Source organism: Narcine bancroftii, chromosome 10 (assembly GCF_036971445.1).
Source record: "Narcine bancroftii isolate sNarBan1 chromosome 10, sNarBan1.hap1, whole genome shotgun sequence".
NCBI classification, from domain to species: domain Eukaryota; kingdom Metazoa; phylum Chordata; class Chondrichthyes; order Torpediniformes; family Narcinidae; genus Narcine; species Narcine bancroftii.
In genome coordinates this window covers 49,657,989-49,684,991 of record NC_091478.1, presented here as the reverse complement: position 1 = coordinate 49,684,991, position 27,003 = coordinate 49,657,989, and the positions used below count along the sequence as shown (strand labels likewise).

The window sequence follows — 27,003 nt, the reverse complement described above, 5'->3', positions numbered from 1 at the left end:
TTGTCCAACCTGGAGAGACACAAGGTCACCCGTGCGACGGAGAGACCGTGGAAATGTGGGGACTGTGGAAAGGGTTTCAGTTACCCATCTGAACTGGAGACTCATCGACGCAGTCACACAGGGGAGAGGCCATTCACCTGCTCTGTGTGTGGGAAAGGGTTCACCCAATCCTCGAGCCTTCATACTCACCAGCGAGTTCACACTGGAGAGAGGCCTTTCATTTGCATACAGTGTGGGAAAGGATTTAATGCTTTGTCAAACCTCATGACACACCAGCGAGTTCACACCGATGAGAGACCTTTTAAATGTTCCATCTGTGAGAAGAGCTTTAAAAGCACCAAAGATCTGCTAATACACCAACGCACTCACACCGGGGAGAGACCATTCACCTGTGCAATCTGTGGTAAGGGTTTCACTCAGTCTTCCCATCTTCTGACACACCAACTTGTTCACACTGATGAGAGACCATTTAAATGCTCTGACTGCGAGAAGAGTTTTAAAAGTAAAAAAGATTTATTGACGCATGTACGCACTCACACAGGAGAGAGGCCATTTATTTGCCCCTTGTGTGGAAAACGATTCACTTGTTCATCCCATCTTTTGACACACCAACATGTTCACACTGATGACCGACCTTTCAAATGTTCTGACTGTAACAAGTGCTTTAAAAGCAAAAAGCATCTCCGAAAACATCAGCGTGTCCACACTGGTGAGAGGCCATTTGCCTGCTCCATGTGTGGAAAGAGATTCACTCGTTCATCCCACCTTCTTAGACACCATAGAGTTCACACTGGGGAGAGGCCATTCATCTGCACTGAGTGTGGGAAGGGATTCACTGATTCTTCGGATCTTTTGACCCACCAGCGAGTTCACACCGGAGAGAGGCCATTCACCTGCTCCGTGTGTGGGAAGGGATTCACACAGTCTTCTCATCTTACTGAGCATCAACTTGTTCACACTGATGAAAGGCCTTTTAACTGTTCCATCTGTGAGAAGAAATTTAAAAGCAAAAAAGATGTTCTCACACACCGGCGAGTTCATACAGGGGAGAGACCATTCACTTGCTGTGAGTGTGGAAAGGGATTCACTCAGTCAAACAACTTGCTCAGACACCAGCAACTCCACAAGTGATTGCAAGTGTTGGACGTTGTTGTTATTGACACTGTAACCATATCATGTAGCAGACTGATCAATCCAGCCATACATGTTTATGATGAAGCCACAACTGACCTGGATAAATATTTGATAAATAATTGTGCTTTTTTTTGTTTTTCCCATTGGCTGGAGCTCAGGAAAAATTGATGCAGTACATACAAAACTCTAACCTGTTTGCAGTCCTTCGAGGCTACAGTCCATGGTCAAGCAACTCTTTGGCTGTTTTCATCTCTCGCCATTATCCACAAGGTCAGCTGAAGTCACATTCTTGAGCTGTGTTAGATGCTTGTCCCAGTTACATTCTTCCTTGGCTTCAGCTCCAAGCTTAGAAGCTTAACAATTATATTACCAGTCTGGTTATCCAGACACATTAATCATGAAGAGACATGTTCAAATCCTACTTTCGCAGTTGGGAACCTGAATTGAGGTCATTATATAAATCTGATTATGAAACCACTGGATTGTGATTAAATGCATGGAATTTGCATTTTTTTACAAAAGGAAATCCGGCGTCCATACTTGATCCAGGAGTGTAGTCAACTCTCAACTGCCTGGTGAGCAAGCCATCAATCCAAAGGTGGCCAATAGATACTACCCTTGTTCACATCTCATGAATGAGTAAAGTCTTGGAACAAACAGTTTCTAGACAAATATACTTAGAGACAGGAAAGAAAGAGAAAATGTGGCCAGACTGGCTAGTGATATGACTGATCACCTGACTGAAGGTAAAATTATGGGTTTAAATTTCCTGTCCAGGAACAATTGAAAAATGTTTATTTATTTGTGTGACAATCCTTGATCTTTGATTTTATTTGCTATCTAAATGACAATATTAATATTTAACATAGGCATATTTTAAAAAAATGTCAGTATTACTGTATGTAAAAAAAAAAGTCTAAAGTATTTAAGAACCTGGTACAATTATAGTTATTGTGGCCATCCTTGATCTATGATTTTATTTAGCCATCTAAAGGTCAATAATAATATTTAAAATAGGCATATTTAAAAAAGAACCAGTATTACTGTAATTTTTTTTTAAAAAAAAGGTCAAAAGGATTTCGACCCTGGTGCAATGAGAGTTATTTGATTTCCAGATCAAGTTGATCTCTTCTGATTTCCATTCTTTTCCTCTGTCTTTATCGTTTAACAACTTGCATTCTGATAAAGGGTCATGGATCTTGAAACATTTCTCTTTCTCAAGATGTTGCCTTGACTTGCTGAGTTTTATCAGCATTTCCATTTTTATTTCTAATTTACAGTTCGGCAGTATTTTGCCTTTTTATGTAAAATTTGATTCCACTATGAAACAACTTTAATACATATTTTGCCTATTTTAATAAAACCATAAGACAGAGGAGCAGAAAGGCTATTCAGCCCATTGAGCCTGACCCGCCATTCATTCATGAGCTGATTCAGTTTCCCATAGCCCCATTGTCCGGCCTCTCGATAACCTTTGACGATATGGCTAATCAATCTCTCCCTTAAATATACCCAACTTGCACTCTGCAACCATCTGAGGCAACAACTTAGATTCACCATCCTTTGGCTGAAGAAATTCCTCCACATCACTGTTCTAAGTGAATGCCCTTCAGTCTTGAAGTTGTGTCCAAGGACCTAGACTCTCCCACCATGGGAATCAACATTTCTGCATGTACTCTGTCCATACCTTTCAACAATCAAAATGTTTCAGTTTCCCCTTCATTAATAGAGTCAAGCACCATCAAACGTTCTACATATGATAACACTTTCATTTCCACAATCATCCTTGGGAACCTCCTCTAAACCCTCTCTTATGTCAGCATATCCTTTCTTAAATAAGGAGTCCAAAATTGCTCACAAAACCCCGTGAGGTCTTACCAGTGCCTTGTAAAGCCTCAACATCACATCCCTGCTGTTGAATTCTATTTCTTTTGAAATGAATGCCAGCATTCCATTTGCCTTTTTCTTTGCTGACTCAACCTGCAAGATTACCTTCAGGCCATCTTGCATGAGGACTCCCAGGTCCCTTTGCATCTGGAATTTTTAATTTTTCTCCCCATTACAAACTAATAAAATCTTGTTAATACTATTAAAGGAATAGCAATGGAAAATTCACCAGACAATAGTAAATTCAAAATAATTGATCTTAGTAAACTATTAAAAACATGACATTTCTTACTTAATTCCTACTATGTGCAAATGTAAATGTGTGTGTGTGTGTGTGTGTGTGATTAAATCCCAAACTATTCCAATTTTGCCATAATTCTGAAATGTCCAGTTTAAATTTCAGCACCACACATCCTATGTTGAACTTGAAGATTTTTAAATTCCAGTTCAGAAGTAATTATGAAGCATTTTGAAACATCATGTCTTCTTTAAAACTTACAACTTTATTTTGCAGAGCCATTTTTAGAGCAATGTTCCTTCAAACGAGTGATTTCACAAACTCCCTATAATCTTGCCTAAGAGTTTTCCGCGCTGATTTTTTTCTTAATCAAGAATGACCTTTTTTTTTCATGGACAGGAGGCTGCCCTCTTCTTAGAGGCCATCGGAGTGGCTATTTCTTTTAAAATACTACTTTTTGTGTTCCTCCTTTTATTAAGGAGAACACAGGCAGCCTTCCTTTTAAAGGAATTGGAGGCTGCTTTTTCAATCCTGTCAATACAAGATGGCCTTTCAACAAACTTCTTTGTCTCTGATTTCAATAATATATTTCCTGCAATTCTCATGGCATATGGTATGAAATCATAACAGTCTTCAAAATCTTTCAGAACCTTTTAACATCTTCATGCTAAAAAGCATAATTTAATCTGTCTTTCCAACTTAAAATACAAGTAATTGTCTTTGTTTGATGTTGTTTCTCTCGTGCTTCTGAGTTGTCTAGGATTGACGAGGCAAATACTTCTTAACTAAACAGTCCATTGTGCTCAGTATCTCAAGAACCATCATAAAAGCTTTCATCATCACTGCTTCAACCATAGACACAGCAGACTTCTGTCTCTGAGATGACATCCGCTGCCATCTTGAAAACTCTCTCTTTTTCTCTCTCTCTCTCTCTCTCTCTCTCTCTCTGGAATGCAAATGTGTTGTCTTTGTGCCCCTGAAACCAATCCCACAAAATAACCTTACTGTCATATAAATATGAAATACAGTTAACATTAAATGAAAGATTAATCATAGCACACTCATCACACCTCATTTAGAAAATAGTCTGCCTGTTTATTTCTCTACCAAAGTGCATCACTATACTTTGCAACATTTATTTAATTTGCCACTTCTCTGTCCAGTCTCCTAATTTAAGACTTTCTGTTCCTCTGCCTACCTACCTATCATCTGCAAACTTGGCCAAAAAGCCATTTATTCCATAATCTAAATGACTGATATACAACATAAAAAGAAGTGGTCCAAAACTGACTCATTTGGAACACCACTAGCACTGGCAGCCAACCATAATATGATCCCCGTCTTCCAACTCTTCTTCCTGCGAATCAGCCAATGCTCTCCCTACATATGAAATATGTAGACCTGTCAAAGGCCTTCTGAAAATCCAAATACATAATATCCATTGCCTCTTCATTATCCAACCTCCTTGTCACTTCAAAGAATTCCAATAGGTTTGTCAAGCAAGATTTTCCCTTAAGAAAACAATACTGGCTTTGGCCTAACTTGTCATGTGCTTCCAGGTACTCTGTAACCTCATCCTTGACAATCAACTCCAACATCTTCCCAACTACTGATGTCAGTGTAACCAGTCTATAATTTACTTTCTGCTGCTTCCCTCCCTTGAACAGTGGGGTAACATTTGTAATTTTCCAGTCTTCCAGCCCCATGCCAGAATCCATTGATTCCTGAAGATTATAGCCAATGCCTTCATATTCTCTACCACTATTTCTTTCAGTGTCTGAGGATGCAATTCATCTGGTCTGAGAGACTTACCCACCCTTAGACCATTCAGCTTTCCTTGAAATAGTAACTGCATACTTCCCTTCCCTAGTCGCCTTGGACATCCGGTACACTGATAATGTCTTCCACAGTGAAGACTGAATCAAAATAGTAATTTGGTTCATCTGCCATCTCCTTATTTTTAAAAAATATATATAGGTAGTTTTTTAACATTTAGACATACAGCACAGGGCCATTTTGGCCCATGATCCTGTGCCACCCACTTACACCCAGTTAACCTACAACTCCAGGTACATTTCAAATGGTGGGAGGAAACTAGAGCCTCTGGGAAAAATCCATGCAGACATGAGGAGAATGTACAAACTCCCTACGGACAGTGGGGGAATTCAAACCCATATTCCGATCGCTAGTACTGTAACAGCGTTGCACTAACTGCTACACCAACTGTGCCACTTATCGCCCATTATTATGTTTCCGGTGTCATTTTCCAGTGATCCTCTGTCAACTCTCACCTCTATTTTACTCTTAATTTACTTGAAGCTTTAAATTAGTTGGAAAATTTAAAAACTCCCCAAAAGTTTGTCTTGTAGAAGGCAACAAAAAAAAGTAATAAAAATGTAGTAAGAAAGTAGGTACCAAATAACATCAACTTTCCCACAATTTTTTACTTTTTTGTCTGCCCTCTACTTTTACATTGGCTTTGACTTCATAGTTCAGATATTTTTCCGTTTGAATATTTTCTCTTTTCTGGTGTGTATTTATCCTGCACCATCCTTATTTCTTGCAGAAACTCCATCCATTGTTGCTCTGGTCCTTCCTTCTCATACTTCCCTCTAATCTACTTTGACCTGCTCCTCTCTCATGCCACAATAATGATCTTTCCTCCACCAAAATACTGACATATCTGACTTTAATTCCTCTTTGATAAATGTCAAATTGAACTCGATCATATTGTTATTACTGCCCCCATGGTTCCTTTATCCAAAATGCTCTAATCACCTTTGCAGTATAACACATCATGCAATCCTCTACAGCAGTGGTTTTTGATTTTTTCTTTTTTTTTCTTTATTCACATACCACCTTGGGTAATCCCTATGCCATAGGTGCTCTGTGATTAGTAAAGCATTACTTAAGGTGGTATGTGAGTGCAAGAAAAAATTTGAAAACCACTAAACTTAACAAATTGACTTATGTGCATAGTTTCATTAACTCCAAAGGATATGGGCCAATTACAATTTTCTCAAGCTAACTGTTTCAGTAACAATTGGGTCGAGAGCAGTGGTTCTTAATTTTTTTCCCCACTCACATGCCACCTTAAGTGGTCCCTTACTAATTATAGACCACCTACTTAAAATGGTATGAGAATGGAAAGAAAAAGTTTGAAAATCACTGCTCTACATCCTGTCCTAGTGGGCTCATCAACAGCTGCTTGAAAGAACCATCTTGTAGGCATTCTAAAAATTCTCTCTCTTGAGATCCAATCCCAACTTGGTTGTCCCAAATTATTTGCATGTGTAAAATTTCACCATGACCTCCATAAAATTGCCCCTCTGACACATTTAATGTTGAAGCAATTGTTGTCCACATCCCGATTACTGTTCGGAGGTCTGTACAGAACAGCCAACAGTGTCTTTATACCCTTGCCATTTCTTAACCCACAATTATTCTATATCTTCTGATCCTATGACCCCTCTTTCTAATAATTTAATGATATTCCTTACCATGAGAGCCACTCTACCCCTGCCTCTCCACACTCTATCTTTGGACATTCAGGTCCCAATGACATCTATCATTTAGCTACGACTCAGTGATGACCACACATCTTGCCTGACAATCTGTAGCTGTACTATGTATCCACTTTATTTCTTATGCCATGTAGATAGTTAAATACAAAACCTTTAGCCCTTTATTTTCTCCTTTTTTCATTCTGTGTCCTTGTTGCATTGCAACTCATCCCTGTAGATGGAATTTTCCCCACTTTGCCTGTCATTCAACACAAACTCCGTTACAGCTCTCTCTCTTTGTGCACCAACTGCTTTTTCCTTTGCTTCTTCACTTTGGTTTCCACCCCCCACTTCCAACAGCACTAGCTAGCCTCCTTACCAGGATATTAAGGTGCAACCCATCCTACTTGTACAGGCCACCCCTTCTTCAGAAAAGGTTCCAATGACCCAAGAACTTGAAACACTGCCACCTGCACTAGCTCATCAGCCACTCATTTGCCTGCACTATCTTCCTGTTCTTACCTTCCCAAGATCTTGCCATTGGAAGGAATCCAGAGATTGCCATCTTGGAGGTCTTGCTTTTCAAGCTCTTCCTAACTCCCCAAATGTACTTTGCAGGACATCTACCCCACTTCTGCCTATGTCATTGGTACTAATCTATACCATGGCCTCCAGCTGTTCATACTCTCCCTTAACAATATTCTGCAACCGCTCCAAGATATCCTGGATCCAAGGACCCAGGAGGCAACACGCTATCTTCTTTTGTGGCCACAGAATCTCTATCAGTTCCCTAACTATCAAGTCCCATATGACTATCACTCTGCCTGACACCATTCTGAAGACATTGGATGAAACCCACATCTTGAATGCCACAGAATAATAGGAATTAATCACTTGTTTTAATATGGATTTTGTCAGTCTTAGGTTATGCAGATGTTCCTGCTGTTCATTTGTTGATTCAGTGCTGTAATCTGTATCGATGGATATGGGAAATACTGATGTGATGTGTCAAACAGGATTCTGCCTAATTGTGCAAGTTCATGGAGTTCATGGTTCAGGAAACTACAAATCCATGTGTGGAAATTATGACTTTGGCATTAACAAAAAAATCTGTTCTCCCTTTGTATTCACCCCAGCTTTATGATGCATTCCTGTGTCAGACAACACACACACACACACACACACACACACACACACACACACACACACACACACACACACACACAACCTGCATCCCACCTCAACAAGGTGATATTTGAGTAGCTGCATCTAGAAAAAAGTCTTTTAATTTGGCTAATTAAGACCACTAATGACACTGGCTCTGCAAAGAAATTAAGCGAAAACAATGTCTATCTTCTGTACATAAAAGTTGTTTTTAAGGCTCAAACAATGAATTGATCAAGGTGATAAAATGATAAAGAAAAATCCATTATAGCCATCACAAGCAGGGTTGACCAAAACAACAGATGACCCCCACAGGTGCAGCAGGCATGAAGGGTTAAAGGATTCTTCATGAACACAACTGGATAGGAAGAATGATTGAGTAGTCAAGCAGACGGAACATTCTTATTTGTGGTAATGCTGAAGTTTGGCAAATGAATGTCAAAGAAAAATATGTGCTCTCATATTCAGCCAGATGTGCCAAGTGCTTCTGAGGGTTACAATATTATGAGAAGGCAGTATTCAGTCAACATATTTGATTCTGTGTGACATTGAAACATTAACAACAACTGTGCTGTGGCACAGAAGCCTTACACTCCTGAACAAGCTATGTCACTGTCCATCATCTTACAGTGTAGTAATAACATTGGCATTTATCAGAAATGGACGCAAAATTTCTTAGACATGTCCTGTCCACAAAAAGAGAAGGGAAATGTTGTTCACTAACTTGCTACGTCATCAGTCTGAAAATGTCATTAACAACAACAATGTGCTTACCAATGCTCAGTTTGGGTTTTGCAGCACTTGCTGGGCTTAGTACATGGGTCCAAAATAGTTAAGGGCAATATGTGTACAACAGTAATTGTTCTTGCTATTAAGATAGCATACAACCAGATAGAGCTATAACAATGCTGATGTTATTAAGAATAAGATGGGAAACTGTAGGCTGGAGTCCTTATGTTTGTGTAAATGGAGATGGAGATCATTCATGACGGTTGAAGGATATCACTGTAGAAGCTGCTTCCAAGAGTTTCTTTGGCACAATCACCTTTACCTGCTTGATCATTGACTCTTCCACAATGAGATCAGAAAGTAGATGATCTCCGATGATCGCATACTGTTCCATTCCATTTGCTACAGCTCAAAGAATGAGGCACTGTCTGTGTATGCATGTAGCAAAACTGGATTCAGAAAGTGACTAATCAGCATGTTTTCAAGGGTACTTGAAGATGTTGAATAAATATGGCCTTGTCAGTAACACCTGCATTCCCATCAAATGAATATGAAAGAACTGCTTCTTGCTAGGCTATGGACCCAATGATTATTTTACGTTTTAATTGTTGATTATATTTGTTGTAAATAATTTAAACTATGACTTCTTAAACAGTGACTTCTTTAACATGGCTTTTCCAGTCAAGATTATACTTGTTAAGAAATGCCCTCAGTAGACAGACCATGTGGGAAGTAGATCAGTGAAATTAGAGGCCACTTGGGCCTGCCTTGAACTGGAAGAGTGAGACATAAAGCTAAATGAATGTGAAATTTCCTCAAAAACATGCAGGGAATAGATAAATATGAGTCACATGCATGCAGAAGAGATTGACTTTAATTTTGTTGTGTTCCATGGGCATTGTGGCCTTTTCCTGTACTGTATTGATCTATGTTATGTGATAAACAAAGGAGAGATTAAAGTTTTTCAATCTCAGGCCAGATATGCATTGGCCAAGTAATGGATTGCTTCAAGTTTGTGTCCATCCACTGAAAGGTTCAGGGGTGAAATTACCAAATCAGGGATCATGAGTTTGCTCTGGCTGAGTGGTGGTGAAATTCAGATTTCAGATTTATTGTCAATGTACAAATATGACATCAAATGCAACTCTGAGATTCCTTTTTCCTGCGGGCATGGCAGAATTATCACTAATTGGTGGTGCAAATAATAAACTGTACATAGCATAAAACATGTAAACAAACAGACTGTGCAATACAGAGAGAATAAAAAGAAAATCAATAAAGTGCAAAATAAGTCCTAAAATGAATCTGATTGAGTTTGTTGTTTGAGGAGTCTGATGATAGAGGGGTACCACCTATTCCTGAATCTGGTGGTGTGAGTCTTGTGGTACATATACCTTTTTCCTGATGGTAGCAGTGAGAACAGAGCATGCTGGAGACTGGCTTGAACTGGCTGGAGGGGTACCAGGTATCGGAGCTGAGATGTGAAGGGGTGTTGAAGGGTTCCTGACCGCGTTGGAGGTTCGAATCTGGAGCTCAGGTTGCTGATGGTTTGAACTGGACTCTGTGTGTCTGTGAGGGCTGCGGAAGCACTGGAGACAAATCCACGGACACGTGGAGACTCTGGGAGGCTCTCTTCTGCTTCTCTCTGATTCTAAGAGGCAATTCCTGCTGGTGGCGAATCTGTCTGCCTTGCAGAAGCAATAAATTTAATGTAATGCAACACCTTTATTACTATAATAATAAATTGAATCTTGTATCTTGTCCTGGGTGGCGAAGGTCTTTGATGACTACTGCTGCTCTCCAATGACAGTACCCCCTGTAGATGTACTTAATAGTGAGAAAGGTTTTGCCTGTGAGGTCCTGCAGTGTATCAACTACCTATGGGAGGGCTTTAGGGTTAGGGGTATTGGTGTATCCATACCAGACCATGATGCACACTTTCTACCACAGCTCTGTAAAAATTTGCCAGGGTTTCTGATGTCATGCCAAACTTTGACAAATTACTTACATAGAGATGCTGACGTGCTTTCTTCAAAATGCTATTGGTGCATAAGGTCCTCCAAGATAGTGACTCCCCAGCTATTTTGATAAAATGCTAGCTGTCCTGACCTCCAGAGCCTCTCTTTTTAGGCTCTTTATGAAGCCAGAAGCATTTACAGGTGATCAGACTTGTGAAAGTGCAGTTTCAGGAAAGAAGGGTAGGCCTTTCTTCTCTTGGTGCAGCAGTGAGAAAGTGTGCTAGGATCTCTGGTACAGCAGGTTACATGCTGGTGGTAGTTAGCCAGGATTTTCTTGGCACAGGCCTGGTTAAAGTCGTCGACTAAAATTTGTAGTGCTTCAGGCTGGGCAGTCTTGCTTACTGACCACATCATGAAGCTCTGCATACCTGCTTGTAATCTGTAACGGGAGGGATGTAAACTCTGGTGAGAATCACTGGTGAGAACTCTTGAGGTACATAGCAGGACCTGCATTTAATCGAGATTTGCTCTAAGATTTTAGCGCAGGAGGTCAACATAACTAATATTTCCTGTAATTGGATTAAGAAATTGTTGTTGGTTAAGATCCCCCCTAATATTAATCTAGTACAGTGATAAAATTCATTTTTCAAGCAGTCCACCTAGTCACCCTATACATACTACAGCAGTAAAAACAGTACACAGTGAACAATTACAGAGAGATCAGTGAGAAAGCAGCAAGGCAACATTACCAATATGAGGTTTGTTCAGAAGCAATGGGAAAGAAATTGTCCTTAAATGTGGCAGGGCATGATCTCCCACTGGTGATTTTTTTTTCCCAATGGAAGGAGGAAGAACAAAGTGTGGGATGAACCTCAGCAAGTTGGCAACTCTCCCAAGACAGTGGGAAATGTAGATAAGACAATAAATTGACGGGTACTTATCTGATGTCTAAGCTGTCAGTTCCACAGACCTTGCTGCGTGTTTAAAAAAAAAAAAAAAAAAATGTTGGAAAAGTTCTGAGAAAGGAAATGTAGTAGTATTTAGGGATGTGACTCCAAACAAGAGATATGGCTGGATAAAAGGAATGGCTGCATGTTAACATCACAGCAGATGAATCAATATATGAGTGTATTATTCAGGTCTTGTATTGCCATTAATGTAGGCCGTTGTCAAGTCCCTGTGGATTTAGGAACAAAAAGTTTAATTGGCAAGACCCAAGGCTATAATTTCACTTAATAAATCATTTATAAACTCTTGTTTATGCAAAAAAATAATCTTGTGGTGAATCCCTGAACCTTTGTTATGGGCCCATTCCCAGGTCAGATTTTGGTTCATGTGAGAGTTTCCTTCCAAACACTAATACCAGTTTCACTTCTGAAAACAAGGGATACATGTTCTGGTTAGTCACAGTTCTGAATTCAATAGGTTGGTACAGTATAGTTAACTTTGCATATTCAACAAATCAGTAGAATGATTGGAGGTGCTATCTAAATAATGATGAGTTTATTGTCATACACATTGTACAAAAGGCACAAATGCACCAAAATTCTTAATTGCTCAACGGTTACTTTAATACGATTACTTTAATACAATAGTATACTCAATTGAATTAAAGAGAGAATAAAAATACAAAGAATAAATGATAAAAAGGTAAAGGTTCCATTATTGTCACGTAATACTACTTTTAGAATGTAACATACATGAAATTCTGTAATTTTATCTACCATAAGGAAGACAGAGGGTTGCGACTTTGGCCAGCTCCCCTCATAGAAAGAAGGCCCCAGCAAGGAACAAGCTCACAACCCCTGATTTACAAAACTGAGGTCCTCCATCAGCCAGCTCCCCACCATGACTACCAGCCCCCCCACATCTCCATCAGGCACACAAAACTCAAAATGGTCAACCAGTTTACCTATCTCGGCTGCACCATTTCATCAGATGCAAGGATCGACAATGAGATAGACAACAGACTCGCCAAGGCAAATAGTGCCTTTGGAAGACTACACAAAAGAGTCTGGAAAAACAACCAACTGAAAAACCTCACAAAGATAAGCGTATACAGAGCCGTTGTCATACCCACACTCCTGTTCAGCTCCGAATCATGGGTCCTCTACCGGCACCACCTATGGCTCCTAGAACGCTTCCACCAGTGTTGTCTCCGCACCATCCTCAACATCCATTGGAGCGCTTTCATCCCTAACGTCGAAGTACTCGAGATGGCAGAGGTCGACAGCATCGAGTCCACGCTGCTGAAGATCCAGCTGCGCTGGATGGGTCACGTCTCCAGAATGGAGGACCATCGCCTTCCCAAGATCGTGTTATATGGCGAGCTCTCCACTGGCCACCATGACAGAGGTGCACCAAAGAAAAGGTACAAGGACTGCCTAAAGAAATCTCTTGGTGCCTGCCACATTGACCACCGCCAGTGGGCTGATAACGCCTCAAACCGTGCATCTTGGTGCCTCACAGTTTGGCGGGCAGCAACCTCCTTTGAAGAAGACCGCAGAGCCCACCTCACTGACAAAAGGCAAAGGAGGAAAAACCCAACACCCAACCCCAACCAACCAATTTTCCCCTGCAACCGCTGCAACCGTGTCTGCCTGTCCCGCATCGGACTTGTCAGCCACAACGAGCCTGCAGCTGACGTGGACTTTTTACCCCCTCCATAAATCTTCGTCCGCGAAGCCAAGCCAAAGAAAAAAAAAATCTAACCACTGAGCAATCGGATGTATATTCAGTCATCCTAGTGCAAAATGTGACTCCATCTTTATCCTCTTAAATGCAAGAGGTGCCTAGGCAACTTCAGCTGGCAGTGAATCTGTCTGGCTTGCAGCGGGCAAAAGGGAATTTCATGTAATAGGACACTTTAATTACAATGCCAATAAATTGAATCTTGAATCTTGAAATGTGAATATTTACATTATCTATCCTGTTGTAATGAAAGTTGATTGTCACATGCATAAGTACCATGTAGTGATGTGCCAAATATTTTTACTTGCTGCAGCCGTAGCTAAGTATATATATTAATCTTGGTGTATTGTGGTAATTTATTCTATTTGGTACATCTTGTGTACCTGTTTAGCTACAACAAGTAAGAATTCCAGTTCATTTGTGTGTTGCATTTAATGAACATGGCAATAAGCTGTCATCGTCATCCTCTATTTCCTCCTTGGGAGGCTTGGACTGTACCCCTTCAACAAAATAATGCCCCTTATTGTTCCTAAACACTTCCCAGATTACGTAATTTCAAACGTTTATCGCAATATATCATCGAATATTTGCATTGATGTTGCCTGACCTGAGAACATCTATTGTTTTTATTAAGAATTCAATAAACTGAACTTTTAAAGGAGGGTAGTGCGCACCCGTGCCACTCCCCGATGACCAGTGCCCATCAGGACAGAGCATGCGCTGTCCAGCTTCAGGAATAAAGGTGGTGTTTGACAAATTTAAGAATATGTCTCAGTTGCTTAGTCAAAGTCGTGAGCCCCAACAAGCATGTGACAACTTGTTGCAATCAGTAAATCAACAGTGCAGCGGCTTCCCATCACGTTTTTGTTTTGCAAAGAAATGGAGAAGGACGTTTCCTGGTTGCAGCATGGCCATGAGGACCACATACATTCCAGTGCGATATCAGTGCAATGGATAGAACAGTTGGTTCATCACAGAGAAATTATGAATCACGTAGAGGTCATAGTTGTTCCTCAAACCTATAACATTTCTCGTGCCAGCGAATCTGTAGCCATTGAGCATTTCCAACTTTTTTTAAAAATTGAACTTTGCAGTGTGCAAGATTTTGCTTTCCATTCTATGGAAATGCATCAACATATTGCCCTTTACTTTCATTCCATTCCTTGCTTTCTGCACCATTTCCTACTATGTATCTCATCCTTGTTGAAATGTCTGAATAAATTCATGGAGAATAACAATGACTGCATCTACAGCTCTCTGGGCTGGAATATTTCAAATACGAGAATAAATTCCTCAACAAGTATATCTTCACTGTGACACAGTACCACCTTTCTTCCAAAGAGGAAAAATCTTTCTTTTTAAGATATTTATTGAAGTTTACAATAATACAAATATTAAGCAATATATATTGAAATACAGATTACAAGAAAAGCATTAATTCAAAACCCCAACCATGATATAAGGTTGGAAAAAAACTAACATGTGGGTACTAAGTGACACCAACCTGGAAATAGACAACACAGCATCGAATCTTATAACAATCCAAAAACTTTAGATTGCGGTCTCTCTTTCTTTGGCTTGGCTTCGCGGACGAAGATTTAAGGAGGGGTATGTCCATGTCTGCTGCAGGCTCGTTGGTGACTGACAAGTCTGATGCAGGACAGGCAGGCACGGTTGCAGCGGTTGCAAGGGAAAATTGGTTGGTTGGGGTTGGGTGTTGGGTTTTTCCTCCTTTGTCTTTTGTCAGTTAGGTGGGCTCTGCGGTCTTCTTCAAAGGAGGTTGCTGCCCGCCGAACTGTGAGGCGCCAAGATGCATGGTTGGAGGTGATATCAGCCCACTGGCGGTGGTCAATGTGGCAGGCACCAAGAGATTTCTTTAGGCAGTCCTTGTACCTCTTCTTTGGTGCACCTCTGTCCCAGTGGCCAGTGGAGAGCTTGCCATAGGACACGATCTTGGGAAGGCGATGGTCCTCCATTCTGGAGTCGTGACCCACCCAGCGCAGTTGGGTCTTCAGCAGCATGGATTCGATGCTTGTGGACTCTGCCAGCTCGAGTACTTCGATGTTGATGATGAAGTTATTCCAATGAATGTTGAGGATGGAGCGGAGACAGCGCTGATGGATGTGTTCTAGGAGCCGTAGGTGATGCCGGTAGAGGACCCATGATTTGGAGCCGAACAGGAGCGTGGGTATGACAACGGCTCTGTACATGCTGATCTTTGTGTGTTTGTTCAGGTGGTTGTTTTCCAGACTCTTTTGTGTCGTCTTCCAAAGGCGCTATTTGCCTTGGCGAGTCTGTTGTCTGTGACCCGACCTTGTTGGTTTTCTTGCAGTTGGATAACCATGTTGAGGAACTTGGGGGGGCATCCAAGGCGCTCTAGTATTTGCCAAAGCCCTTTCCTGCTCACGGTGTCAAAGGCAAAGATTGCGATAATAGCCCATTAAAGGCCCCCCAAGGGAAAAATCTGGAAAATCCCCTTGGGATCCAAGTGGCCAATCACTTGAATTCCATACCCAATTGCCACACAAAGATGTCTGTCTATGGCTCATGTGCTAACAAGTTGAGGTCACCCGCAAATTGAAGGAACAACACCTGAAATTCTATTTTGGCAGTCTCCAACCAGACAGCAACAATATGGACTTTCCCCAATTCCCATTAAACCCCTCCCTCGCTCTTTCCCTCATCCCTCTGTCTCCCTTCTGGGTAATGAGAACATAAATGAACTGGTTGGGTTTTAATTCAATCTGGTAGCTTTCAACACCATGTTTTTCTCATCTTGGTGCCACAAATTAACAGATTCATTGAGCTAAAATTCTCAGCCGGTTGTTTTTATAGGTTCTTGTTCATATTTCCTTTTTCCTGTTCACATTCATTTCACAGGGAAGTAGGAAGCAATAATTTGAAAATGAGAAGCTCTTTAACCACACATTTGGTAAGTTCTGATGAGTTGATACAGTGTATCCATATACTGAATAGTTTTAACTGTTGATCATGTAGCAAAAAGCTTTAATCACATCATGAAAAATTATACATGTTCTGCATGTGGCCAAACCTTCAGCCAAGCATTTGGTTTGTGAAGACACAAACACAATTACACAAGGAAAAGACTATATACAGTACCCTCCATAATGTTTGGATCAAAGACACTTTTTTTTCCTTTATTTGCTCCTGTGGCACAGTTTAAAATTTGTAATCAAACAATTCACATATGATTAAAGTGCACATTCAAGGTTGTTTATAAACATTTTGGTTTGACATTGTAGAAATTAGAGCACCTTTTATACATAGTCCCTCATTTCAGGGCACCATAATGTTTGGAACAATTTGCTTCACAGGTTTTTGTGGTTACTCTGGTAGGTTTCATTCATCGGTGCAGGTATAACAGGCTTGCTTCTAATTTTTTTGATCGCCTTTGGAGTCTGTAGTTGCCATTTTACAACGCAAGGACCAGAGTTGTGCCAATGAAGGTCAAAGAAGCCATTATGAGGCTGAAAGAACAGTAAGAGATATCACCCAAACCTAAGGATTACCAAGGTCAACTATTTGAAAACACATACTGATGGGCTCAGTAATCACAAAGGGTCTGATAGGCCAAGGACCTCCACTGCTGATGACAATAATTCTCAGCATAATGAAAAATTTTCAAACACCTGTCTGACAGAGCAGAAACACTCTTCAGGAGGCAAGGATAGATGTGTCAATTATTACTGAATGCAGAAGACTTCATGAACAGAAATGTAGAGGCTACACTGCAAAATGCAAACTAGTGGTTAGTGACAGAAACAGGATGGCCAGATTACAGTTTGCCAAGTAGTATTTAAAAGACCTGCAGAATTCTGGAGAAAGATCTTGTGGACAGTAAAGACCAAGATTAATGTGTCAGAGTGATGGTAAGAGCAAAGCATGGAGGCTTAAAGGATATACCCAAAATCAAAAGCATAACAACCCACATATGAAACTGGGGTGTCATGGAAGGGGTATGCATCCAGAAGCGTGAAGCGGTTGGTTGATTGTCTGGCTGTAGTCAACTACCATCTGTGACTATTCCCCATTTTTAACAACCACAACCTGGGCCCTCCAGGAACTCATAACTAGGTTCGATAATGCCCTCGTCCAGCAGTCTGCGCACCTCGCTTGTAATAAATTTCCTGTTTTCATTACTACATTGCCGGCTTTTGGTGGCCACAGGCTTCCAGCCAGGGGTGAGGTTTGCGAAGAGCACTGGAGGAGCATCTCGGAGGGTGGAGAGGCTACAGGTGCGTTACCCAGAGCGGTTTCTGCTGTGTGGGAAATTATGGGTAATGAAGCACCCATAAGTGCATATGTTAGACCTCATGGTGACAGGCAGTGCTACTGAACCACTTGCCCCGCTTCCATATGCTCCAGAGGATGCAACGACCGGCAACTTGGGGGTTCAAAGGAGGCTATGTAGAGAGATTACAAACAAAAGGAATCTGTGGAGCAATATATGTGGCAAGCCTGCAGCTCAACTTGTCCTCCACTGCATTGATGACTACATTGTTACTACGTCATGCACTCATCAACCTTATTAACTTCACTGTCATTTTTCATCGATCTCAAATTCACTCAATCCATCTCTAGCACAACCCTCTTTTTTCTCGATTTCTCGGGTTGACATGTGGAAATGGGATTAGGATGGGGAAATAAAATGGTATGCCACTGGGAGATCCCTGCTATTACAATGGACAGAGCCAAGATACTCAATGAAATGATCTCCCAGTCTGTGTCGAGTCTCACGGATATAGAGAAGGACAGAACTGGAGCATCTGATGCAGTGGATGACCCGTGCAGATTCACAGGTGAAGTGTTGCTTCATTTGAAAGACTGCGGTAACTTCTAATTAAAAAAAACCACTTGACAACTTCCTCGAAATAATAACTTTATCTGGCGCAGGTAAACCATACATACATGGAGAGGCTTGTCATCTTCGTCTGTTGTTTCTCCTCTGCACACAGCATGGCCCCCAAGCTATATATAAGGCACACAGGAAGTAAAGACGTCAGACAGGAAGTATACCCCTACCAGTCTCACTTTAAAAGCAGCTCACATTACAACACTTCTCCTCCCACTAGAATTAAACATGCACAAAATACAAATCAAAGATTTAGTCTGTCAGGAGGTTTGCGAGTGCACTTGTTATCTGTGCACTGCCCCCATGACTCAGCTGGCACTACTGGGCATATCTGGTGTTGGGGCCCGTGTGTCCATGTGGGAATGTCTGTCCCCTTCAGGGACCCAGGCCCCTTTGCCAGTGTCTCTCTTTCTGGGAAGTTTCTGAGGAATACTTCCACAGTAGTTTGGAAACTTCATTGGAACTCAGTGAAGCTGTCCATCTCTAAGTACGTATCATGACGTAAGCCCACATGGTCCTGGTGTCATCAGAAAACACGACTGTAAGTCAGCTTAACCTCATAGGATTCAGGCCCACTCTGCTTAAGAATAACCCCAAGTAGCCATTTCTGATTGTTTCTCACTTAGACATTGTTGTGTGGTTTTAACTGTCTTTCTCACACATATTGATCGTGTCCCTCCTTCTTTTCCTGCATTCTCTCCACTCTTGCCTTTATTTCCAGGCGCAGCAACTTCCCATCAGCATCTCTGCTGCAGTGCGCACAGTTGTAGTCTGTGATGTAAGGCGGAATTTAAACAATAAATGTAAAAGCTTGAGACTAAGTGAATTCCTTGTCATTCTCTTCTTGGACTTCCTTCACTATCTGAACAGCCCACTTCGTCAAACCATTTGTGGTTGGGTCGTGTGGTGGAACATGAAAATGCATGAATGACATTACCATAATGTACAGGCTGGCCCGCTTCAAACCCTGTAACTCCTCTCCATATGATTCTCTAATAAAGGCTGAGTCACCTTAATACCCCCCTCCCCATGCAAATACTAGCCTTGGGATCGGGCAAGCAGCATGTGAAAATGTGCCTGTCATTCAAGTTATTGAAGCCTTTAATTATTTGATTTGAGTCTGCTTGTAGTTATTGAGAGCCTATCAATTTAATAACCTGACTGACTAACCTGCTATGGACAAGGGGATTCGCTTAGAGAAGCTGGAGACCGATCCCAGGGAACCAGAGGCCTCCATCAAATTCAACATGTGGCTAAACTGGCTGAATGCTTATATGAGGCGCAATCAGATCACAGACGACGTAGATAGGTACAATCAATTCTTCTCATTAGTTGGCCACCAAGCTTACCGAATAATCTGTGATTGTGACAAGTATGATAATGCGATGCCCCTATGAACTTGATGTATGTTTGTTACCTTTTAATCATCTGATGTAAGGCCTCAGCTAAGTCAGTAGACTACCTTGTGAGGGCCATGTGCGAGCTGGGATGAGCCTGTCGGTGCATAGACATGAGAGCTGACAAGGAGCTCATCCATAATGGGTTAGTGGTCGGATTTTGTTCAAATCATAAGAGTCTCCTGGAGAATGGAAATAGGACCCGACAGGAAGTCGTGCAGCTAGCATGATCGCTTGAAATGGCCCAGTAAAATGAAGAGGCTTACTCCTCTAGCTGCATGGCTGCCAGGTGGGGAGCAGAGGCCCACCATCTTGGGGCTCAGGGGATCACTAACAGCTGCTGCTATTACTGTGGCCAATCTGCACCATCAAAATAATTTTCCAGACTGAAGCATCACGTCCTCAAACTGCAGGAGGAAGGGACACTACACCAGTGCCAGTCAATCCAAACCTTCCTTTAAAAGCATAGTATGCAGGCCGTTATCCTCGTCGCCATCTGGGAATAACCAACTTCCGGCATCACTTCCGGTAGCATGGAACTGAACAGCGGGAAAGGAATTGAGACGATATCACTCGATATCACTTCCGGTGTCTCTTCCACACCCCACCACGTGCGATCCAAGGGGATGACCATCTTGGTAGACGCCGCCTCTGGATCACAGAAGCAATGACTTGGAGAATGATCTAACTCTGGCCTCAATCATTCTGGATGAGAACAGGCCACTCCAACTGGCGCGATCCATGATGGACATAGAGGTAAATGGCCATGTCACAGGCTGCCTATTTGACATGGGGAGCACTGAAAGTTTCTGTATAATGCCATTCCCTCACTGATGCCCTTGAAAAGTGTACGGTGTTGCTGGCATCAGCATCCAACTCCACTCAAATCTGTGGATGCTGCACAGTGAGCCTAAATATGTAAAAAATATTATATGTAAAATAAGTTAAAAAATCTTCAAACCTCATCATGTCCCATCTCTGCCCGCCTGTTATACTGGGCTGGACATCCAATGCCAGCTAAGGAGTGTACTGATGCAGTTTGATGGGATCCACCACCACACCCACCCCCTTCACAGTTCAAAACAATCAATTCCTGGATAGCCTGCCCATCTCTCCACACACAGCCCAGGGCACACGACCTGCAGACTGGCAATCATCCAGGTCCCTCCACTAACCCCCCCACTTTTTGAGAATTTCATTCCTGACTGCAAACTGGTCACCACAAAAAGCAGAAGTAAAGTGACTGCTAGCTAAAGGTGTAACAGAACCCAGCATCAGCCCATGGAGGACACAAGTGGGGAAAAGTACCAGATGGTCATCTATTACAGCCAGACCATCAACCAGTTCACCTTATTGGACACCTTCCCCCACCCCCACATAGCCGACATGGTGAACGAGATCGCCTAGTACTGGGTCTTCTCCACCATTGATCCCAAGTTGGCATATCATCAAATCCCGACCCATCTGGAGGATCGACTGTACATAGCATTTGAGGCTGATGGCTGCCTCTACCATTTCCTTCAGGGTCCCATTTGGCCTCACGAATGGAGTGTCTGTATTCCAGAGAGAGATGGATTGCATGGTGGATTACCATAAACTGAAGGCAACATTTCTACATTTGGACAATGTCACCATCTGTGGCCATAACCAGAAGGAACATGATGCAAACCTGCAGAAAATCCTTGCCACGGCCAAAGCCACGAACTTGAAATATAACCAGAAGAAGTTCATGTTTCACACTTCATGTCTGGTCATACTAGGGTATGTGGTGGAGAATGGCATCATTGCCCCTTTCTGGAACTCCCGCTGCCCCAGAACCTCAGAGCAAAAAGGTGCCTGGGGTACATTTTGTACTGTACTCAATAGATCCCCAATTATGCAGACAAGGCCCTCCCTCTAGTGAACACCACCATGTTTCCCCCATTGGCAGAGGCCCAAAAGGCCTTTGAGGGCATTAAAGATGAGATTGCCAAGGTGCCGATGCACGCCGTTGATGAATCCATCTCTTTCCAGGTGGAGAGTGAGACCTCCTATTTTACCCTGGCCACTATGGTGAACCAAGCAGGCAGGCCCGTGACATTCTTTTCCTGGACCCTCCAGGGCCCCGAACTCAGCCACTCGGCCTTTGAGAAGGAAGCCCAGGCCATAGTGGAAGCTGTGTGCCACTGGAGGCATTATTTGGCCAGCAGACTGATCTCCAGAGACCCATCACATATGTGTTTAATAATAAACAGTGGGGGAAGATCAAAAATGACAAGATCATAAGGCTGAAGATTATTTTAACTTCTATTTATGTAAATCTGCACTGTGGTTCTGGTATGAATGACAAATATGTGACTTGATTTAACATGATTAAAAATGTTCCATTGTTAAGAAATTAACAAAGTATATGAAAGAGGATCACAGAAACATCTATGATTGTACAGTGAGCAGATGTGGGAAGAATGGGTGACAGCTGGCAGTGAGTGACATACTCTGTTCCAGCTCTGATTAGCTCAACCCAGTCATCTACATTTGTATGTCTTTTTTCTGGGGGGTGGGGGGAAGTGGGGTACACACTCGCACTTGGATCTCTCCAGGCAGCCAATGTCAACAGCCAAGTACATCTGGCAAATTAATTCTCATAGATAGTGCCAATGTCAAAATTTTTGTCCATGTTCACAGATTGTCCACAAGTCAGATATTTGCAGACATGGATCTGCAAACAGTACTTTGTATTTGGAGATCAAGTATCAAAAGTTTATTGAGTTGACAACAGAATTGACCAGCGCAGACTATAAAGAAAAATGTCTGCAGATGCTTTGGAACTAATGCAGTTCACAAAAAGGCAGGAGGAAATCAGAATATCAGGCATTATCCATTGGAAAGGGACAGGCATTCCATTTTTTGGCCCTACGCCCTAAGCCCTTACTCAGCAATAGTACTGACTAGGGTAGGATGCTGCCCATGGTCAAGTCCTACAGATAGGATAGTCCAGGTTAGAATGTATGACTGCTGATTCTGGAATCTGCAGTAAAAATAAATAATCTGCCAGATTAAATCAGTGGATCAATGGCATTGGTTGGAGAAGGAATGGTCAATGTTTTCAATGATGTAAAGTTCTAGCATTAAACACTGGGTTTTTTTTTCTCATGCTGATGCCGCAGTGTTTCTCGACCCTCCTCAGATTGTTTTTGCTCTATAATTTATGGGATCATTGGATGAGGTAGAAAACTGACTTTTATGGTGGGGTGGGGTGGGGTGGTTGGGGTGGTAAGAGTGGTTCATCAGATTGGACAATTGTGACCAGTGGTGTGCTGGGTCTATCTTTCATCATATATATTTAGAAATGATTGTCTATGGCAATGATTAGAAATTTTACTGATTATGCCAAAAGTGAAAGCATAATGGGAGAAGTTGTTCAAAGTTACAACAAAACCGAGATCAACTGAGAAGTTGAGCAAGCAATGGGTGCTGGAATTTAACTCTGAAAATTAGAAAGTGGTGCATTTGGGGTAATTAAACCGGGGTAAAACATATCGAGTGGATGGTATGGCCTGAAAGAATACTGATCTTTGAGCCTGCTAATCATTTTTGAATACTTCACTTTAAACCACAAAATAAGCAATTACAATATTTCAAATTCATTCCAAACACATGTGGTGTTACACACACATGCACACACAAATGTAAGAAATCACACTATTGTTTTTTTTTTAGGGTCAGTGTGCTTCCTTTGATTTGATCATTACTTTGAGTACATTTTTCAATTCTAAAACATAATAAAATATCAAATAATCTGTTTCAGGGAGCTTGCGCTGTTGTCTATTCAAAATGAGCAGACCAAGCATGCAAAAGGTTCATCGACATTCAGTGGAGTTCTTTAAGTTTTCTGTACACAATGAATGTGCACCTTTTTGCCTTTTATTCCAACAGACTTGGACAAATGAAGCAATGAAAGCAGGTCATCTTGAAGATCATTTGAGCATAAAATATCCAAACCATGTCAATTTGAAAATGGAATATTTTAAATCACTGAAATAGAAGTTTGAAAGTAGATTTTAAAAATCACTTCATTCACTGCGCAAACTACAGCCCTGCATCGTACCCATGAAGTGAGCTATGAAATTTATCTGCTGATGGAAAAACATGGGAAGAATAATAGGATTTGTAAGGAACAGATTAAATCAGCAATATCATTATTTCTCAAAACAATTCTGCAAAAGGATGACAAAGATGTCCGAGCAATGCCATTGAGTAATAGTACTGTCTGCAACAGAATAGATGACATGGGTCAAGATGTTGAAAAACAGTTTAAGAAGTTGAAATCACATAAGTTCTCAATACAATTGGATGAATCTACTGTATGGGACAGTGAGGCTCTGTTATTGGCATACGTGAGATATATTAATCAGGAAAAGTTTCAAGAAGAGATGTTTTGTGAATCATTAGAAACATCCACAAATGCAGTTTATATCTACAGCAAGCTCAAAAATTATTTGGATGAAAATGAAATGCTGCAGATGATGCACTTGCTATGATGGGTAAAGAAAACAGGATGTTTAAAATTAATGAAGGATGAAGATCCAAAAATGTTGGTTGCACATTGTGTTATCCACTGAAGAAACTTAGTTGCCAAGATACTGCATTCTGTGATCAAGTGTATCATTGGCATCAAGGCTGAATGGCAAATGTGAATGTCTGTTTAAGCAGTTTTGTGTCAATAAAAATGCAGAACGTGTGAGATCATTGCTTCACACTGAAGTAAGGTGGTTGTCAAAGGGAAACTGCTTCAAAATGTTTATGGAACTGTTTGATCTCAGGAAGTTCTTGAAGGATAAATCTGAAATGAAGCTCTTCCTAACAACAGATGTCAAAGCTCATGTGAGTTACTTGACAGACATTTTTGAGAAAGTAAGTACATTGATAAATATGATGCTTGTTGATGCAAAAACTAAGATATTTGGATTCATGACACTTCTAGAATTATCCCAAAGGAATATTTCTGCAAGAAATATCAGACATTTCTATTGGTTGAATAAATCCTGCCACAAATGTTATTGTTGACCATTTGAAAACGTTAGTTATCATCTTCAACAATAGATTTATTGATTTAAAGGCAATGAATTTTCCCTCTTAGTTAACTCAGCCATTGCTGGTGGGGCTATCTGAAGTTCCAGTGAAATACCAAGAGGAGTTATCTAAGTTGCAAAATGATGAATCTGTGAAAACTTTGTTCAAAGTGAAAGGAGCCATGATGTGGCTGTCTAACGAGATCAAAAAGAAATACCCAAACTCAACTACTCTAGCAAGGGAACTATTGATACATTTTCCATTGTTTTATTAGTGATTTGCTACAAGCTGAAAGATTGGAAATTACAAAACATGGAGATATAAGATTGAAACTAACAAAATTAATCCCTTGAATAAAAGATTTATATCTGAACTTAAGGGGGTCTAACATCCTTGCGGAAATGGTTGCAAGTGCTGCTCCAGGGGATTTAAATTAGATTTACAAGGGGGTGGGAAACAGAGTGCTGGAACACTTAAGGGAATGGAGTAGTGAAAGTATGTTGTGAAAAGGCGTGTAATGTTAGAAGTCAAATGGCTATATGTGGTGGAAATGTTTTAATGTGTCTTTGACTACAGTTAAGGGTGTTTAAGTCTGCTTTTATCCAAGAAGGCTCCAATCTTATCAGATCTATACCTCTGTTCATCCTCATCACTGAAGGCCTTTAATGCAAGCTATGTCCAGATGAGGACCCTCCGTACTATTTCCGGCAACATCACATCGTCCAATCGTATAATGATGAGAACTCGTTGCAGTATTCCATCAGAAGCTTGACCAGTGTTTTAATAAGTTGGAGCATAATCTTGCTCTTGGATTCAGATCCCTGCTATTTGTAACCAACAGGTATATTTTCCTTTTACACCAAGCTCTCAGTGTAATGGAATATGACCATTCATAATATATGCTCTAACCTCATTAGTACTCCCGAAATGAATCATCTCACATTTATCATGATTTAATTCACCTTCAATTTCACAGTCCATTTTACGAACACATTAAAATACCTCATAACCAAGCACTACCTTCCACATTTTACACAATTTAAACAATTTTTCTGTTATTTGTGAACTCACCAATTATTCCTCCTACTTAAATATTCAGATTATTAAAGTATATTAAAATGGCAAAGTTCACAACAAAATACCCCAAATGTCACAAACAATTCCCACATGTTCCAGAGCGTCGGAATGCCTGCCATTTATTGACAGGACTGCTGTTTATTTCTTTAAACAGAGAACATTTTGCCTGGTAGGCTGGACAATAGCATATTATTCCTAATTGTCGGTTGTGCCTTGTTCAGATGCCCTATCCACATTATTACACAGAACTGAAAGATGAAAATAACTGTAATGTTGCATTGTTACTCGGGTGTCAGACCTACTTGAGTTATATGGGGATATTAGATAATCTGGGTCTTTATGACCCAGAATAGAAGGCTAGACGGTTTATAAAATCATTAGAGACATGGATAAAGTTAATGCCCACTGTTTATTTCTTAGGGTGGACGATTCTAGGAAGCTAAGTTTTAAGAAGAGGGTAAGAAATTTAAGAGGGATATGAGGGACAATTTATTCACTCTGAGGTTAATCGGTACCTGGTAGGAACTGCTGAGGAAGCTCCAGAACGGGTACAACCACGATGTTCAAAATGGACGGACAGATATATGGATAGGAAGTGGTTAAAATGAAACGGACCAATGGTAACGTATGGGACCAGCCCAGAATGCATCTTGGTAGGCCTTAATCTGACTGTAAGAGTATGATCAATTATGCATGCCAGTCAAAAAAAAATCAAATCTTTTTAGCATCAAGCTATATCAATTTAATGTGTACATATTATCTAATATAAATAAGAAATAAAGGAGAGGACCTTTTATCCCACAGAATAAAGGTTCGAAAACCACTGTTTTAGTTGACCAATCACCTTCTACTGGATTCAACCAAATAGAAATTCTGAAATCATGTTGCATCCTGATGCAGCTATCAAAGGATAAAATTATTGAAATTCTTTACATTTTCCTCAGAAAATAATCACAAATCTTCCTCCCGAAATGTGGGTTTCCCAAGTTAGTTTCCTCAGTGTATCCACAGCTACGTTGCAGTTAATGGTTTATTGCTGGGATAGTCCAGATTTTAAGTACAGACGGAAAATTATGTAAAGCTCCATATTGTGACAATGTAAAATAACGATGAAAACAACGGTGTTAATCTGTTTATCAGCTCCTTGAGACAAACCTCTGAGCTAATTGTCTCACTGGAATTAATATATATATAAATATCTTGGATCCTTTGAGTCCGCTGGAGCATAAATGGGATCCTTGCTCCAGTGTTTCTCTTGAAATGCACAACCCAGTTACTGGTCCTGTATTTGCAATATACT

General features: G+C 40.9%; 1 protein-coding gene across 1 annotated transcript; it reads left to right on the top strand.

The window, feature by feature from the left end:
* Positions 1-26,951, top strand: LOC138743813 (zinc finger protein 271-like; the record flags this gene model as incomplete). Its single annotated transcript, XM_069899416.1, has 4 exons — positions 1-1,880; positions 16,185-16,236; positions 23,490-24,467; positions 25,285-26,951. A coding segment is annotated over one exon (1,131 nt), but the record flags the coding sequence as incomplete, so codon positions are not given.
* Positions 26,952-27,003: the final 52 nt, after the last annotated feature.